General features: G+C 68.4%; 2 protein-coding genes across 3 annotated transcripts in view; one reads left to right on the top strand and one right to left on the bottom strand.

Moving 5' to 3' along the window:
* RSPH14 (radial spoke head 14 homolog) overlaps positions 1 to 17,821 on the top strand; it is a 50,400-nt gene that overhangs the window by 15,199 nt on the left and 17,380 nt on the right. The gene's annotated exons all lie outside the window — the stretch shown is intronic.
* Positions 1 to 17,821, bottom strand: part of GNAZ (G protein subunit alpha z) — a 30,439-nt gene that overhangs the window by 2,668 nt on the left and 9,950 nt on the right. The window contains exon 2 of the mRNA XM_043901144.1: positions 13,404 to 14,585. Within this exon, the coding sequence (XP_043757079.1) occupies positions 13,404 to 14,126 (723 nt within the window). The 5' untranslated portion in view covers positions 14,127 to 14,585. The remainder of the gene's footprint in view (positions 1 to 13,403; positions 14,586 to 17,821) is intronic.

The raw sequence follows: 17,821 nt of genomic DNA, 5'->3' as shown, positions 1-17,821 counted from the left end.
TGTGCCTTTGTTAGATAGAGCCTGGTCTCAGGTCTTGGCGGGGGTGTGTGTTGGGGGGATGATTATGTGTGTTGGGGGGTGATCGTGTGTGTGTGTGTGTCGGGTTGATCATGTGTGTGTCTGTATGTGTGTATTGGGGGGGCGATCATATGTGTGTATGTGTTGGCGGGGGTAATCCTTCTGCAGACAGAAGCAGGATGCTGGCCCCCAGCCATGTCTGAGAGCAGGATGAAGTCCCACTTGCCGTAACTGGTGGTCCAGGAACACCACCTGCCGCTGGGTGGTAACGAGTGCTAATGGGTTCCTGGAAGCCGCGTGGAAAGGACCAGCGGCGGCGCTGTCATTTCACGGGAGTGATGTCTTAATCAGGGTGCTCCCGACCCCAGATTTCACACGTAAGATGAGTGACAGACGCAGCCGTGAGCACGTATTCACTAATTGTGGGGCAGGCCTCCAGTTTCAGGCGGGTGCCAGAGCCCAGAGACCAGAGACCAAGTGGCCAGGGCGGGGGGGGGGGGTCCTGCATGTGGCGGGGTTCCGGGGTGGGTGGGCCAGCGCAGGGCGGGGGACGGCAGGTGTTAGGATATCCGGGCATCTGGGCCCTGCTGGATCACTGGGCGGGGAGCCAGGCAGCTCCTGCGTCCAGCCCGACGGCCGCTGTTGAAACGGCGCTCGCCTGCCGAGGGGTCACGCGGGGCTCTGCCGGTCTGCCCTGCAGCAGTGGCGGGGTGGAACCCACTGGCACGAGTGCGGTCTGACCGGCCCCTGGGCAGGAGGGAAGGGGCCCACCCACCCCCACAGGGAGGGTACCTCCCTTATCAGCTCACGTCGTCTCTGGCCTCTGGTGGGGTAGGTAGGGGGCGACCTGGAGGAGGGCCAGGGCGTGGGGGCCCCCAGCACCTACTCCCACCCCGACAGCCCCTCCAGGGGCCCCCGGAAAAACCCCAGCCTGTCAGCATCTCGGCACCCTCTGCCGCTTGAGCCTCACACCTCCCCTGCCTCCCCGGGCAGCCGGCACCCCACTCTGCCAGCCTCCAGCTGCTGCCCCCCACCGGGGAAAGGGGGCTCTGTCAGCCGTCCTCCTCCAGGGGCTGGGGGTGGAACGGGCCTCCCGTGGGAAGCTGAGAGGCCCCACGCCGGGCACCAGGGCCCGTAGTAGCCAACACGTGCTGACTTAGAGACGCAAGGCCAGGTGTCCTGGGCCGGGGGTCGGGGGGGCCCTGCGAGGCCAGGATGGGGCGGCAGGCAGCCCGAGGGGACGCTGCGGCAGGGTGAGGCCCGGACGCTCACTCGGCTCCGTGGGGCCCAGAGCACAGCCCAGCACAAGGCCTTGGTCCAGGAAGGCCCCGGTCTGCCTGCTGCAGGACCAGCCTGGGGTGTTTGTTCTCGGGAGCTGTGAGTCCCGCCTCTCAGGCAGGAAGACTGGGCTGCGGGCGTGAATGAGCTCCATTCACCACAGTGCCAGGCTCTGCGGGCGCCGAGGGTGGGGGCCGGGTGGCGGGGACGCCTGGCGGCACCTGGCTCACTGGCCCGAGCAGGGAGGGTCCATCGGGGCTGGACGCCAAGGCAGTGCCCCATAAACAAGATCCGTGGAGCCTGTGCCTGGCCGTGGGGGGCGGCCTGTGGGGTGTGAGGGCGCCGCAGGCCCGTCGGGGGAGCCAGCCTCAGTGTGGCACTGACCGCCCCCTCCTCCACGGCCGGGAAGGCAGCTGACGTCCAGCCCTGTGCCCCGGGCGGGAGGAGCCCCCAGGACCTCCCTGGCCCACCCTGAGCCCAGCTGGGCGGGTCTCCTCCGCTGAGGACAGGGCGAGTGGACCCCAGCCTCACAACCCGTCTGTCCCGAGGTCCCAGCAGCTGCGCAGACACGCTTGCCGCCCGAGTGGGGGCTGCGGCCTGTGGCTGAGAGAGGGCGGTGTCATCTTCGTGCAAAGCTGCGGAAAAGTCTAGTACAGCCTGGGGATGCCAGGGGGCCCTGCTGGGAGGCTGCGGGGGGTGGGCGGCAGGCAGAGGCTGCACTTGGGGCGCCCCTGGCCCTGGGCTCCACGGGAAAGGGACCAGGCCCGGATCGCAGGCTGCCCGGCGGTATGAAGCCCCAGGGTCCGCCCTACCCATCCCCCCCCCCCCCCAGCATCCACTAAAGGTCCTCATCCTCCACTGTGCCTTTCCCTTTGGGCTCCAGCTTGTCGTGAGTCAGGGGCGGGGTGCAGGGCCGGCTTGTGGCTACAGCGCTTGGGCTGAGGGGCGCAGGCAGGAGGGCCCCCTGGGGACAGGGAGGAGGTGGCTAGAGGCAGAGGCTGGAGGCCTGGGGCGGCAACTCAGACCTCTGCTCCCAGGCGGATCGTGGGGGTGGACATGGACGAGTCCCCGGGAGGGCAGGGCCCATGAGCCTGGCTCACCCCCGCCAGCGTGCAGTGACCACCGCCTGTGCAGACACGGGGGCAGGCATGGTCCCGGCTGGGCTGCCCACAGGGGGCCTGGGAACGCCCACGGCCCCGCGGGCCCTTCCCACCACCAAGTCTGTGCCACCAGTGCGGCTGAACACAGTCCTGCCGTTTCCACGGCAACTGGGGAGGCAGCCCCCGCCCACAGCGTCGCAGACCCAGACCCTCAGGCTGGGCCAGGCGGCACCACCCACTGCCGGCTACGTGCTGCAGCGGGGGAGGGCCCCTGGGGGTTCGGGGTTCAGCAGACCTCACGGCCCCCGGCGGGGGGCATGGGGCAGGGAAGGGGGTGGTCCTTCTGGGGACCTGCTGCTGGTGGGTGGGCCTCCTGGGGGCGGGGGCGGGGCGGTGACTGCAGGGTGCCCTGTGGCCATGTCGGCCTGGATGGCCGCCCCACAGGCTCTGGGCCTCACTCCTTCCCGAGTCCCCCGTGTACACCACGTGGGCTGAGGACCGCTCGGCCCCAGGGAGAGCCTCTGATGGCCAGAGCCACCCGCGGTCCCCACCGGCCCCCACCCTAAACCCTGCTCCCAGCGGCCTTGGGAAGAGGGCAGGCGGCCGGGGAAAAGAACTGGGTGACTGGGGTCACATCCAGACCAATCGAGTCAGCGATGCCCACTTCCTCCTCTCGTGAGGCCGGGCGCCGGCTGCCCTGGACCCAGGACTGGATTAGTGAGGCTGATGGGCGCGGGAGCCCCGTGCTGCCAGGGGCTGCTCTGCGGGGATGGCCTGGAGCCACGGTCAGCATGGGGGCAGCGGGGCCGCCTGCCGCTTCTCCTGCCCTGGCCCTCGACCCCTTGCCCCGCCGGGCTGAGAAGGACGGGCGCGGTCCTGCCCGGGGTCGGTGCTGTGGCCCCAGGACCCGACTCCACGACTCCATGTGCCCCCCGTCAGGGCCCTGACCTTCCCCCAGCGCCTGCCGCCCCCTGCAGACAGGCAGCCCCGGTTCGGGTCAGGGGTCAGAGTGGGGATCAGTGAGCGGCACTGGGATTAACACTCAGGGGTGGGGGGGTGCGTCTCACCCTCACCTCCCGCGTACTCACGGCACTCGGACCCCAGCCCCAGGGACCAGAAAGGGGCTCAGCAAAAGGCCCAACCTCACCCCACCCCAGGGGGTGGCTCCCTGCATCCCAGGCGGGCGGGGGGGCGGGGCTGGGCCCCACAGCCCTGGGGCCATCGACAGATGGGGCTTCGTGGGGGGCGGGGGTGTTGTGTTCTGGAGGCCCGTCCCCTGCCCGCCCCGCAGGGACAATTGTGAGGCTCGTGGTAACCGCGTGGCCAGGCCTACCCCTTCAAACAGCAGCGCTGTTTAAACAAGATAACAGGCTGCAGGGAAGCTGTGCTCAGGCCCTAATGGCCTGAAAGCCACCCCAAACGTGCCAGGAGCAGCGGAAGCCCGGCCTGGGGCAGCTCGCCGGACGCCCCCGCCGCCCTGCCCAGCGCCCCCTCCCCAGGAGGTCCCCGGTCCCTCACGGGGAGGCTCGGCGAGCCATCTGCGTCAGGGCACTTAGAGGTCTGCACAAAGGCGCCCTGGTCCTCCCAGGGACCGCGGCCCGGGTCCCACCGGGGCGCCTCAGGTCAGGCGTGCTCAACCCCCCACGGCCACGCTGGCCTGGGGGCGCCCCGCGTCCTCAGGGGCCGGGCGGGGACAGCCGCAGCTACACGGGCAGGCTGCCACCCCGCTCTCAGGACGAATGCGGGGGCCCTGGCTGGGGCCCTGCCCGCCTGGCCCAGCTGTGCGCCAGGAGTTGGCATGACCAGCCGGCCCCCACGCCCCAGACACATGCATCAGTGCCCTGCTCTCACTGAACCTCAGAGACCGACGGGATCTCAGCCAGAAACGCGGCTCCTGAGCCCACGGGTGGCCAGCAGAGCCCCGGGCAGGGGGGACGGGGACAGGGGGCGGCCTGTAACTTCAGGGGCGCAGGCGGGGAATGAGTTAGGATCGACTCCCAGAGTCCCAAGGCCACGCGTGGAGCACTTGCTCTGACGGGCACAGAGCCCCCGTATCCTGATCCCCGCCACACCCAGAGTCAGGCCCAGAGAGGGAGGGTGCTGGCCTCAATGGGGCCCAGGCTCTGAGCCCCCACGGGCTCCCGGCTGTCCAGCAGAGCGCCCAGTCTGCTAGGCCTGGGCGTCAGGGGAGCGCCCAGCGGCCACGCAGCCCGGCACTGCCTCATCCCCGCCGGGCTGGCCCCGGCCTTGGCGCCGCCATACCGAGGGGCACTTGCAGCCTGACCCTGGCAGGTCTGAGCCGGACTGCGGGGGTCAGGGGGCAGGATGGCCACCAGCAGGCTCCCTGGGTCAGCTCGGTCACGCTGGGATGGGCTGGCCTTGGCCTTGGGGGCGCTTCGTGCTACGTGGGGGCCCAGCCACCCGAGTGTCCAGTGTGAGAGAGGAAAGGAGGCGTCCTGAGGTTCCCACAGCCTTCGCAGCCAGCAGGCCGGGCCGGGGAGGCCGCGGCGGCCACGCAGGGTCTACAGTGCACTGCCTGGCGTTGCCCTCTGTCCGAGCGCCAGCCCCAGAGCCCCGGGCCCCGCGGACACCGGGAACGGCCGACGTCAAAACTGGGTCCTGTCCCTGGAAGGCTGGACCCGCGTGTGGCCGAGGCCTGCCCTCCTGCCTCCCGGGGCCCTGTCCTCCGGCGGGTGAGCTGGAGGGGGCGGCCGCGCACGAAGAGCGGGCTGCCTGGGTCACTGTGCCCATCTCTTCCGTCCTCAGCAGCTGGTCGCTGGCCACAGGCCAGGTTTCCCGGAGCCTGAGACACAGGCCTGGAGGTCATGGCTTCTGGGGAACGCAGGACTGGCCATGCGAGGCCTGGGCCGCCTCGGTCAGGACCACCGCCGGGGTCCCTGGAGGGCAGCAGAGATGTGCGGGGCCGCGGGCTGGGCGAGCCTCAGCGGGAACCTCGGGGCGCGAGCCCGGGACCGCTGGGTGACTGGTTTTTGTTCGTGACGTCAGAGCCAGTGCCTGAGACAAGAGGCCCCAACGGGGGAGGCGGCGGGGGGCGGGGAGGGCTGTGCTGCAGCCCAGGCCCCCGGGGCCCGCTGAGCTGAGCTGGTCTCTGGATCGAGGACCCAAGTCCAGTGGGGAGCCAGGTGCGGGCAACGGGGCGGGGCACCTGCTCCATCGGGGGGCTCCCTCCCTGTTGCTGACCGTATTCAGATCTTAACCCAAACACTGGGCTGTCAGAGCTGGCGGGGCCTGGGGGTGTTCTGTCAGCACCAAGGCCCCCGAGCAGCCCCGGAGCGCTCAGCCTGCTCCCTGGAGCCCGTTTTTGGTAAGCAGAGGAGCTGTCTTGCACGTCTCTGGTTACAGAAACCCCTTAAAACAATAACCTGCGTCTTAAGATCTGGGGCCGCTCTGATGAGTGTGTGTGAGAAGCAGGGCTAACGCGCTCGGAAGATTAATTACCCCGGGGCCTGGTGGCTGCGAGCTGGGAGGACCCTCTGCCCTGGGGTCCCGCTGAGCACAGATGCGCTGGGGGCGCATATGGACAGAACTGGGGGCTGCAGAGGCCAGGTGGCTGGACTCACCCGGGGGGGGTCCCCAAACCCCTCAGTCCTGCCTCAAGGGGCTGTCCCCAGCCACCCCGTGACCCCAGCGAGCTTGGCAAGGTGGAGCCCGGGCCAGCATCCCCAGCTTCGCCCCGAGGCCTACCCCCAGTGTCGGGGCCCTTCTGCCCGCACACTGGTCTCTGGGGCAGGATGGCCCCCAGGCTGCTGCTTGGGGCTGCCTCCCGGCCGGGCCCTAACAAAACCAGTCTCAGCCTCCAGGGGCTGCGCCATGCGGTCCCTGCGTGACCTCGGAGAAGGAAGGGGGTCTTGTCCTGGGGAGATCCCGGGGCCGGCCGCTAACACGCTGACGGACGCAGCAGCGCCCGTGGCTCCCGGCGGCCCCTCTGCACAGAGCATCAACTCCCCAGCCACGGAGAGCGTGAACAGTTCTGGCAAAGGCCCGTCCCCCAGCGGGGCGAACGTGGGCAGAAATGACGTGCGTGGCCGCAGGCCCAGAGCAGGGGGGCGCCAAGGGGTTGCGGGGCGGCTCTACAAGGAGGCCAGCGGCGAGTGCCGTTATTCACTCAAGAGTAAGCCTGCCAGGCAGGGACACGGGGTCAGCACCGCCTAGAGGCAGCTGGGGGCCCTTTAACGTCCACCTGGGGGGGGGGGGGGTGGCCGTAGCATCTGCCGATGTCCGCCGTGTCACCGCTCTCACCTGGCTGATCTCAGGCTGCTAACGTGATGTCCACCAGCCGCCGCAGGCCTCACAGGGATGGGGGTGCAGCGTGGGGGGGGTGGCGGTGGCAGCCCTGCCTACAGAGCCCAAGACCTGGCAAGAGGCTGACCCTGATCTGTCTTTGAGGCGGAGGACCCCAGCCTCAGATCCGGGAACACATGGACACCCCCCAGCAGAGTCCACCGGGTCACGCAGTGAAGGCAGAGCGACGGGGTTGGGGGGTGGGGGTGGGGTGTCCCGGCTGCCCCGCTGTGTCCACTGATGGCCTGGGGGGGCCTCCAGGGTCATGGCAGGAGGCGGCCACCATGGAGGGGCACACCCACAAGGACCCACAGTGAGGACTGGGGCTGTGGGAAGGTCCGTCCTTCCCTCCGGCTGACCGCTGGCGGCTGACTCTGGCCAAGGGAGAAGAAGGCAAGAGCCCTGGGAGCGGCGGGCGTGACGGGGCAGGGGGCGCAGGGCCTTGTGCTCAGCGTCTGGAGGGGCAGGGCAGGGCGGGCCGCTCCGGGACTGAAATGTCAGCGGGCACGTGCCCATCGAGGGCTGCCCGCAGGCGCCAGGGAGGCTGACCTGCCAGGGGAGGGTCGCCGCGGGTGCTGCCTCTCCACCTGCCCTCCCCCGCCCCCACGCGAAGCCCAGGGCCCGCGAGGGGAGGACCAGATGCCCTCCGCCGCTGAGGGGGGCTGGGATGAGGGCTGGGTGGAGGAGCAGGGGCCCCAGGCGGTGCCAGGGCCGGAGGTGCCCGGGCGGAGGCAGCCAGTGCCCACGAGCGCCGGCAGCGGCTTCGGGCCGCGAGCGCGCATCCGGCCCCGTGGGCCTCCTTGGGAGGGGTGACGGGCCACAGAGAGACAGGGCCGGGCCGTGCGTGCCAGGGACGTCTGCGGGGAGGGACAGCGTGGCCAGCTGAGCCCTGTGCCTACTGCAGCTGGGGCGGGAGGTGCCGTCACGGCCTCGCCAGGCACCCAGCCCCCTGGGGCTGCCTTCACCTCAGGCTCCCGTCCAGGGGATCTCTACAGTCCCCAGGTCAACGTGGTGTGCAGAGGTCAAGACTGCGTGTGGCCCCGGCACCCCGTGAAACCGGAAGGAGCTGCAGGGAGACTGCAGCCGGGAGGGAGGCGGGTGGCCTCCGAATGTGACCGCAGCCGGGTAGGGGACAGGAGGCGGGGGGGGGTGCGTGCTCTGCTGGGGCTCCCTGGGGGTCCTGCTTCTGAGCGGCGTGCTACTGGGGCGGCACCAACCCCAGTGGCCGCTCAAGCCCCCCCAGGCCCGCGCACTGTCCACACCCTGGCTCCCAGCCCTGGGCCCACGATGGTGACCTCGGCCTTGGCCTCCCCATCCACGGAGCTGCCTGGGAAGGGCCCTGGAGGCTGTGTCAAGCCCCTTCCAATCTAAGCTGGGTGTCGCCCACGCCTGGCGTCTCCCCCTTCCAACCGCACCCTCCGGCTCTGTCACCAGCAGGTGATGGCTGGTTTGCGACACTCACGGACAGCGCTGTTTTGTGACGATGATCCTCTCACAGCACTGAAACGTGCGCCCTTTTGTGGCTGAAGGACAAAGCGTGGCGTTCGGGTGGCAGGTCACAGGACCTGTAGGACAGCCTGGAGGGCCCCCCTAGCAGCACCTGCAGGGGCTCCCTCTCAGCTGTGCCCTAGAAGCCAGGGCCCCAGCCATTGGCTCTTCCCGACCCTGGCCACGTCTGCGGCGTGCCACTGTGTGCCAGGCCCTGCCGACCGTCTGGGGGTAGGGAGGGGCTCCCCAGGACCAGGAGGGGCTGCTGGGCACACACTGACCCCTAAAAAGCATGTCCCCGTGTCCCCACCCGAGACCTCAACACAGACAACACGGCTGACCAGCGACTGCTGGAGAGTGGCGGGAACACCAGGCTTCCTGCAACTAGCCCTGTGAGGAAGTGCAATCACCCCTGGGAGATGTGCCTGCCAGGTCCCAGAGAAGGGGCAGAGTCCCTAGGCAGCAAGAGGGTCTGCAGACATGACTTTCAGCTGTGCTGGGGTGAGTGCCCCCACCTCAGCTCCTGAACCCTGGATATTCAGGCTCACCATGGCCTCTGGCCCCACCTGGGCCTCGTACCCACAGAAGGTGCACAGCAGGCATACAGCAGGCGCACAGCAGGTATACAGCAGGCGCACAGCAGGCGCACAGCAGGTATACAGCAGGCATACAGCAGGCACACAGCAGGCGCACAGCAGGCGCTCAGCAGGCATACAGCAGGCACACAGCAGGTATACAGCAGGCGCACAGCAGGCGCACAGCAGGCATACAGCAGGCGCACAGCAGGCATACAGCAGGCGCACAGCAGGCGCACAGCAGGCATACAGCAGGCGCACAGCAGGCGCACAGCAGGTGCACAGCAGGTATACAGCAGGCACACAGCAGGCATACAGCAGGTATACAGCAGGCGCACAGCAGGTATACAGCAGGCATACAGCAGGCACACAGCAGGTATACAGCAGGCACACAGCAGGCATACAGCAGGTATACAGCAGGCGCACAGCAGGCATACAGCAGGCGCACAGCAGGTATACAGCAGGCGCACAGCAGGCGCACAGCAGGCGCACAGCAGGTATACAGCAGGCGCACAGCAGGTATACAGCAGGCGCACAGCAGGCACACAGCAGGTATACAGAAGGCGCACAGCAGGTATACAGCAGGCGCACAGCAGGCATACAGCAGGCACACAGCAGGTATACAGCAGGCATACAGCAGGCACACAGCAGGTATACAGCAGGCACACAGCAGGTATACAGCAGGCACACAGCAGGCGCACAGCAGGCATACAGCAGGTATACAGCAGGCACACAGCAGGCGCACAGCAGGCACACAGCAGGCACACAGCAGGCATACAGCAGGTATACAGCAGGCATACAGCAGGCGCACAGCAGGCATACAGCAGGCACACAGCAGGTATACAGCAGGCATACAGCAGGCACACAGCAGGTATACAGCAGGCACACAGCAGGCGCACAGCAGGCGCACAGCAGGCACACAGCAGGCGCACAGCAGGCATACAGCAGGTATACAGCAGGCACACAGCAGGCGCACAGCAGGCACACAGCAGGCACACAGCAGGCATACAGCAGGTATACAGCAGGCATACAGCAGGCGCACAGCAGGCATACAGCAGGTGCACAGCAGGCATACAGCAGGTGCACAGCAGGCATACAGCAGGCATACAGCAGGTGCACAGCAGGCATACAGCAGGCGCACAGCAGGCGCACAGCAGGTATACAGCAGGCATACAGCAGGTGCACAGCAGGCGTACAGCAGGCGCACAGCAGGTATACAGCAGGCGCACAGCAGGCGCACAGCAGGCATACAGCAGGCGCACAGCAGGCGCACAGCAGGCACACAGCAGGCGCACAGCAGGTATACAGCAGGCATACAGCAGGCACACAGCAGGTATACAGCAGGCACACAGCAGGTATACAGCAGGCACACAGCAGGCGCACAGCAGGTATACAGCAGGCCTGCTGAGCGCTCCACAGTCCACAGCACGGCCAGCCACCGAGGGTGCTACCGTGAGAACCGACACCTCGCAGCCACCTCGGCCGCCCCTTCTGGCGGCCCCGCCGTGCAGAGGCCCCATGTCCATCAGCGGGTCCACGGGCCAAGGCCGGAGCAGGCTGACCGCAGGGTGCTGGGGTCCCGCCCGCAGGGCGCTCAAGGGGGCACCCTGGGGGCTGTCCGGGCAGGTGTGCACCCACGGGGGCCACAGCTGAGCTCATCTTTTCCACCCAGGCAGAGGCCGGCAGCCAGGCTGCGGGGGCTCCACAGAGGGCGGGTGGGGCGGGGCGGCCAGGCTGGGCCAGTGGGATCGGCCTCGCAGCTGTCCTCATGCCGAGACAGGGACCCAGGCACCAGCGCCAGCCCACGGCGTCCATGGGCGACCCCTGGGCTGAGCTCTGGCAGTCCCACACAGGGACAGGGAAGGCCCCCAGTGCCTGCAGGACCTCACGGGGCACAGGGATGGCCGCCTGGTGCCTGCAGGACCTCACGGGGGACGGGAAAGGCCCCCAGTGCCTGCAGCCCCGCACGGGGACAGGGAAGGCCCCTGGTGCCTGCAGGACCTCAAAGGGGACGGGGAAGGCCCCTGGTGCCTGCAGGACCTCACAGGGGACAGGGAAGGCCCCCGGTGCCTGCAGCCCCGCACGGGGACAGGGACGGCCGCCTGGTGCTGCAGGACCTCAAAGGGGACGGGGAAGGCCCCCGGTGCCTGCAGCCCCCCACGGGGACAGGGAAGGCCCCCGGTGCCTGCAGGACCTCACAGGGGACAGGGAAGGCCCCCGGTGCCTGCAGCCCCCCACGGGGACAGGGAAGGCCCCCGGTGCCTGCAGCCCCGCACGGGGACAGGGACGGCCCCCGGTGCCTGCAACCCTGCACGGGGACAGGGACGGCCTCCTGGTGCTGCAGGACCTCACGGGGGATGGGGCCCAGGCCGACTCAGGACCCGTGAAATCCTTCTGGGATGAGGGCCCGGCATCATGGCCGAGGCTGGGCACGACTTCTGCGCTCCGCAGGCTGCCATGGTCCACAGACACCCCGGAATCCATTCCTGCCCAGGGGCTGCCCTGCACACGCCCCGAGCCCAGCGGTCTTGACGTCACCCTTGGCAACACGCTGACGCAAAAGCCGGCGGGCGGGAGCGGGTCCTGGCGGGGGGAGACGAGGCTGCAGACGCCAAGCGGGGGCGGGGGGGGCTCTGCGGGGCCGCGTCTGGAGCCTGGCACTGGGTCCCGGCCCCTCTGGTTTCTCAGGGCCAGCCTCCACCAGGGCCCTTGGAGACGAAGGCGGACAGCCCCCCTTGTGGCCAGCGGCGGCGGGACTCACGGGCGGCATTGTCTCCACCCGGCAGTGTTTGTTTTCCAGAGATACTGCTGCTGGAGCATGAAAGGTCAGAACCACTTGGAATCCAGTGAATTTCCAGCCCTGCGTGAGTTTCTCATTGAGAATCTCCTTTTCTGGCGAACAGTCACCTCCCCAGGCCTGCCGCGCCCAGGCGGGGGCAGGCTGGGGGGGCTCTCGCTCCAGGAAATACTGCGATGGCCCCAGAGCCTCTGGGATGACCCACGGGCCTCGGAGAAGCCGCCTGTCCACCTGACTGTCCACTGGGCTCAGCCTGGCTGCCACTTGTCCACACATGACGGGGCCCTGGTGTACAGAGTGGCAACGTGTGGGCGCCTGCCGGGCGGGGGTGACGCTGGAGCTGAGACCTGCTGGACAGGGTGGGGTGCAGAGGACAGGGCGGCCGCGTTCCTCCGTGCAACACAGGACGCCCCGGGGCCCGGACCCCCACGCCCCTCTTGACCCAGCACTCCTGCGGGCACAAGCTCCGCGGCAGGACATGCCGGCCGACAGCCTGGGCACCCCGCCCGGCACCGAGGGAATTCACCCCGCCTGGCCTCCTGTCCTGGAGACGACACAGGAGGCGGCCCGGAGATCGGGCCTCCAGAAGGCCTCAGGGCCCAGGGCCACCACCAGTCAGCCCGGGGGGAGCAGAAACAAGCCGGTGCCAGAGAGCCGGGGGGCGGAGCCCGGGTGGGCACACACCCATCTGGGCAGCCCGCTTCACCTTGAAGGCCAGGTGGCCCCACACCCTCGGCCGTGCTCGGCAAGGCCCCACCCCGCCGCTGCCCAGGATCACATGCAGGACCCAGCAGCGGGGGCGGGCAGAGGCGGGCACAGCTTTGGGAGGGAGATGGGCTGGCCCCGGGGGCTGCGGGCTGGCCGGGCCCCCCACGCTGAAATCGGAAACCTCTTCAGGGCCGACTCCAGGTCTCTGCTCAGGGCTCCTGCCTGACTCAGACCCTCCAGGGGTCCTGCCTGTCTCAGATCCGATGCTGGGGGGCAGCCCAGCCACACCACCCTTGCAGCTGAGCGGCCTCCAGCACTGTGGCTCCCGGTGCCGGGGCCGCCTGCCTAGCTGGGCCTGCTGGCCACTGCCCAGCCTCCTTGCCGGAGGCCTGCCTCCCAGCCTGCCCAGCAGCTACCATCAAGCCCCAGAGTCAAGTGTCAAGCCTCCCAAGCCCAGCTGTCCCTCGGCAACCTCCAATACTGGCCCACATGGCTCAAGGCTGAGCCCCCAGCCCACAGGGTGGTCCTCAGCCTGGCAGGAGGGCCTGAAAGAATTCCCAGCCCGTCCCCGACCCCAGGGACGAAACCTCAGAGGAGGTCCTTCACCCCGTGGCTGACGGATGCTCAGGGGGTCAGGTCGTGGGGCCCAGGTTCCCAGGGCCAAGCCCGGTGCTCGGATGGGGGGAGCCGCTGTGCTTACAGAACCGCCGCAGGGACCCGCGACTGGCCGCCCGCGCCCCCAGTCCTGCCGAGCAGCCAGTCTCCGCCCCGCTGCCGGGTCCCCTCCCCACACACCTGCTGCGAAGCCTCTCAGGGTGTCAGCCCCCCTTCCTCCCCGCCCCGGGAGGTCCACGGGCTCTGAGGGCGCCGTGGCCTGGGGCGGTCTCCCTGCCCGGGGCTGCGGGTACGGTGGTTACTTCGTCAGAGTGGGCCGGCGGTACTGGACTGGAGCGGCGACCGAGAGCTGCGCTCTAGGCGGACGTCCTGACGGCAGGCGCGACCCTGAGGTCCTCGCTGGGGCCAGCAGCCGCCCAGGCTCCCCTTGAATGACGGCAGCGGCTGCCACCTCGCCCCAGGGGCCTCACCTTCCCGGGGCCGGCGCTTGCAGCGGCGAGGAGGAGCCCGCCACGCACTCACCGTCTGGTTGTCCTCGTAGAGCTTCAGGTCGTAGCCGCTGAGCTCCACGCAGAAGATGATGGCGGTGACGCCCTCGAAGCAGTGGATCCACTTTTTGCGCTCCGACCGCTGGCCGCCCACGTCCACCATCTTGAAGGTGAGCTCCTTGAAAGTGAACTTGTTCTCCACGATGCCCGTGGTCATGTCCCGGGAGCGCAGGATGTCCTCCACGGTGGGCACGTAGTCGGGGGCGGCGATGCGCTCCAGGTCGTTCAGGTAGTAGGCTGCGTTGTCCTCCAGGTGGTACTCGCTGGAGCGGCCGAAGCAGGCCTGCGCGCCGGGGTCGGCCCACAGCCGCCGCATGACGCCCAGCAGCTCGGGCGTGATCTCGCCCTTGCTCTCGGCCGGGCCCGTGAGCGCGAACAGCTGCACGGCATCATAGGCGCGGTCGGGGTTGTGGAAGTCGATCTTGAGCGCGGCCAGGGCGCGCACGATGCGCGTGAGCGAGTCGATGGCGTTGTAGACGATGAGCGGCTTGTACTCGCGGCAGGCCTCCAGGTTGAAGCCGCCGCTGTGCAGGATCTTCATCTGCTTCACCACGGTGCTCTTGCCCGAGTTGCTGGTGCCCAGCAGGAGCAGCTTGATCTCGCGCCGCTGCCGCTGGCTCTCCGAGCGCAAGTGGCGGTCGATGCGCCGCGACCGCCGGGCCGCCTCTTTCTCCTCTGAGCTTTGCCGGCATCCCATGGTCCGGCCGGGCAGCACCAGGGGCCCACCAGCCGCGGGGGGAGCTCGGATGACGACGACGAACGACGATGCTGAGACGAGAGGCTCGGGCCGGGCGCACGCACGCGCACGCGCGCCCCGGCGGAAGGAGCCGGTGCCGGGCGGCGGCGCTCAGCGTGCCTGGGGGCGCGAGGCCGTGGCCCGCTGCAGCCCCTGCCCTGGCGCCCCCGCTCCAGCTGGCATGGCGCTTCCGCCGCGGGAGGCGGCCCAGCCCCCCCTCAGGGACACTCCGCCACCCCCCCGGCCCACGGGGCCACCACGGTCATTCCCTGTCCTCCGGGTGGCGGGAGGCCGGCGCGGCTGCTGCTGGCTGGGGCGCGGCTCCCAGGTGCGCGACCGCAGGGCGGCGTGGGCTCCCAGGTGCGCTGACGTCCAGGGCTCTCCCTGCAGCGCCGGAGGCCTCGGTCATCCGCCCTTCACCTGCCAACGAGAGAACAGCGTGAGCCTCCTCCCACCACAGGCCAGCGGGGCGGGGAGCCCTGGACGGGCCTGGGAGCGGGGATGAGGAACCAGAGCCCTCCCCTCCCTGGAGCTCACCCCGCAGACCGCGGCGCACCCGGAGACGCCCCAGAGACGCCTCTGCTGAGGGCAGTGGACTGAACCACGGGCCAGTCAGTGCCGCGGCCCCAGCGAGGCTGGCCATTTGGCTTAGAACAGAGACCCCAGATTGATCCCCGCCAGGCACACAGCGGGCCGCGCAGGGCGAGTGCTGAGGTCAATGTGTACACGATGCGGGCAGCAACCACATGCGTGTGCCCGCAGCACACACATGTGCATGCACATGTGAGCAAGGGGTCTGTGAAGTCACTCCGAGCAGCAGTGAGCTCTAGGTTGTGACAGTTCAAGGGACTTGTGCCTTTCACCAGGCTTCCTCCACTCCCGTCCACAAGCTGAGTCCTAAGAAAGGTCTACAGACTGGAGTCCAGGCCTGGAACTTGGCGGGGGCCGGGTGGGTGTGTGGGGCGGGGGCCCAGTGCCTGACCCCGCCAGGCCTTTGGCCAGCAGCTCTGCATGTCTGGCTCCAGCCAAGCAGCCGCCCAGGGCTCGCGGGGGCCCAGCCTCCTGAAGGTAATGCCAGCCACACTCGGGGTGCCTGGTGTTGCCAGTTCTGATTGTCTCAATTTTGGGCCATAAAGTCTCACATGCAGGCCCAAGTGACCAACTCCCTCAGCTGGTCGGCGACAGGGACAAAGGTTACCCAGGAGAGCAGGTCCCTCCCGCTGTCCGGGGCCACCAGAGGCAAGCAGACCCCCGAGGTGAACCCCACACCCCTCGGGACACAGGCCAGCCCAGGCAGGGGACGTGGCCCGGGGTCCAGTGGGCCCGTGCCCTCTCTGCGTGCAGGGCGGCGTCCGGATAGACGGCACCGATGCTGAGTCCGCACGGTGATGCGCACAGCGCCTCCCCGGAGGGCCCACCCTCAACCCACCTGCTCCCTCATGGGCCCCCTCAGGCCCCCGTGCGCCCGCAGTGGGCTCCCCCCACCACCACGCCCGCCCCTTCTCAGGTCTCTCCTTCCAGGTTGAGACCCCTGCCAAACCCCACATACAAAAATTAACTTAAAAAAGACCAAAGACCTAAAACTATAGAACTCTCAGCAAAAAGCACAGCAAAAGCTGCCTGACACTGGGCCTGGCATCCATTTCTGGGACATAACACCAAACGTACAGGCAACAGAAGAACAAACTGGATTTCATCAAAATTTAAAAAGTTTGTGCATCAAAAGACGGCATCAGCAGGTCAAGAGGCAAGCCACAGAATGGCAGAAAACATCCGCAAACTTCGTACCTACTAAGGACTCAGCATTGAGAACATACACAGAACTCCTAAAATTCGACAACAGAACACAAGCTGATTCAAAACTGGGCAAAGGACTCGCGTGGACATTTATCTAAAGATATGTGAATGGCCAAAATCGCGTGAAAAGATGCTCAGAATCGCTAATTATTAGAGAAACATAAGCCAAAACCACACTAAGATACCCCCTCACAAGCTGTAAGGAGAGTTACTATGTGAACAAAGTGAAATCCTTGTGGACTGCTGCTGGGAAAGTCAACTGGTGCGGCTGCCGTGGGAAACAGCCCAGAGGGGCCTTGAGAGACTAAAAACAGATCTACTCCACGAGCTGGTGAGTCCACTTCTGGGTGTAGACCCAAAAGGACGGGCAGCCGGGTCTCAGCGAGATACTTGTTCACCCGTGTTCACAACAGTGTTATCCATCAATGGCCAAGAGGCGGAAGCAGCCCAGCGGCCACTGACAGGACGGAGGGGCACACGGGCCGGGGAATGTGATTCAGCCTCAGAAGAGCAGACGCCCGTGACGCGGCCACGACACGGACAGACCGCGGGGACATGACGCCCGTGACGCGGCCATGACACGGGTGAGCCGCGGGGACACGACGCCCGTGACGCAGCCATGACATGGATGGACCGTGGGGACACGACGCCCGTGACGTGGCCACGACACGGACGGACCGCAGGGACACAGCCGTGAGAGGGACGCTTCCCCTCGGAGCCTTCCTGTCCAGACCTCCAGCCCCCGCCCTGGCCACTTCCCAAGACACGGCCCTCCCAGGCCTCAAGTCACAGAGCACGGTGCCAGCCTGGGGCCAGGGCAGGGGTCTTGGGCTCAGTGGGGCCCTGCACGTCTGCTGCGCTGCACCCTGGATGCCCCCCGGGGCCTGGCCCAGGCCTCCAGCCCCGAGACTCCTGGGTCTGCTGCCGCCCTCCCCGTGGCCGCGTCAAGAGCTGGAGCACAGCTTGGGACCGCAGCCCCCAACTGCGTGCCCAGCTGCCCCCCGTGGTCGCCACCCCTGGCGCCGGCAGGGAGCCCAGGGCCAAGGTCATCCAGGGTGTCGTGCCCAAGCCGGCCTAAGCCAGAGGGTCTCTGGGACGGAAGATGGCTTATCGGCTTAGGGGCCGAGGAGCCCTGGACCCAGCGGGCGGGGCGGCCTCGCCCAGCCCCTGCTTCCTCGGAGGGAGGCAGAGTTGAGACAGGGCAGGCCCTCCCCCAGGAAAGCCTGCTCCATGCTGAGCCCTGGGATCCCAGGCAGGGCTGAGCTGGAGGCGGAGTGTGGGGTCCAAGCAGAGGTCGCTTGTGTTGCCCAGCCGTGCGGGGCGTCAGGGGAGGACCCCAGGGCGGAGGGCAGCCCAAACCCCAGGGCCGGCGCGGTCAGGCAAGACCACCCCAGCGCCGGGCCGCCAGCCTGACGCCCTAGCCAGCGTGCACCTGGCCCCCAGGGTCAGGGCCCCTGGGGGAGCGTGGTGGGGGCTGCTCCCCCCAGCCCCCTGCAGCTGCGCCTGGGCCAGCAGCCTGAGCCCCAGCGCCCAGGGCCTGGCCACACACCTCTGCCACTTGCCTCCGGGCCGGGATCGTCTCTCAGACCGGGGCCCCCGGCCCCAACCTCCTGGGCCACCGTCCCTGCTCACCCCCCCCCACCCCAGGAAGGACGGTCTCCGCCCACCCGTGCAGGCAGTCAGCTGCGGTCCCGCATCCCGCACCAGGCGGACACTTGTGCCTGAGCACCGGGTCCCCGTGCGCCCTTGCTGGGTCTGTCGGAGCTCGGCCTGGACCCGTCCGCGGCCCCCAACAGGCCTGTGCCCTCTGCCTATGGTTCTGACCGCCCCCCCTCCCACCACCGGGGGCCCCACCTCCA

This window comes from Cervus elaphus, chromosome 5 (genome assembly GCF_910594005.1).
Source record: "Cervus elaphus chromosome 5, mCerEla1.1, whole genome shotgun sequence".
Taxonomy (NCBI): domain Eukaryota; kingdom Metazoa; phylum Chordata; class Mammalia; order Artiodactyla; family Cervidae; genus Cervus; species Cervus elaphus.
This window is presented reverse-complemented; position numbering and strand designations above follow the sequence as displayed.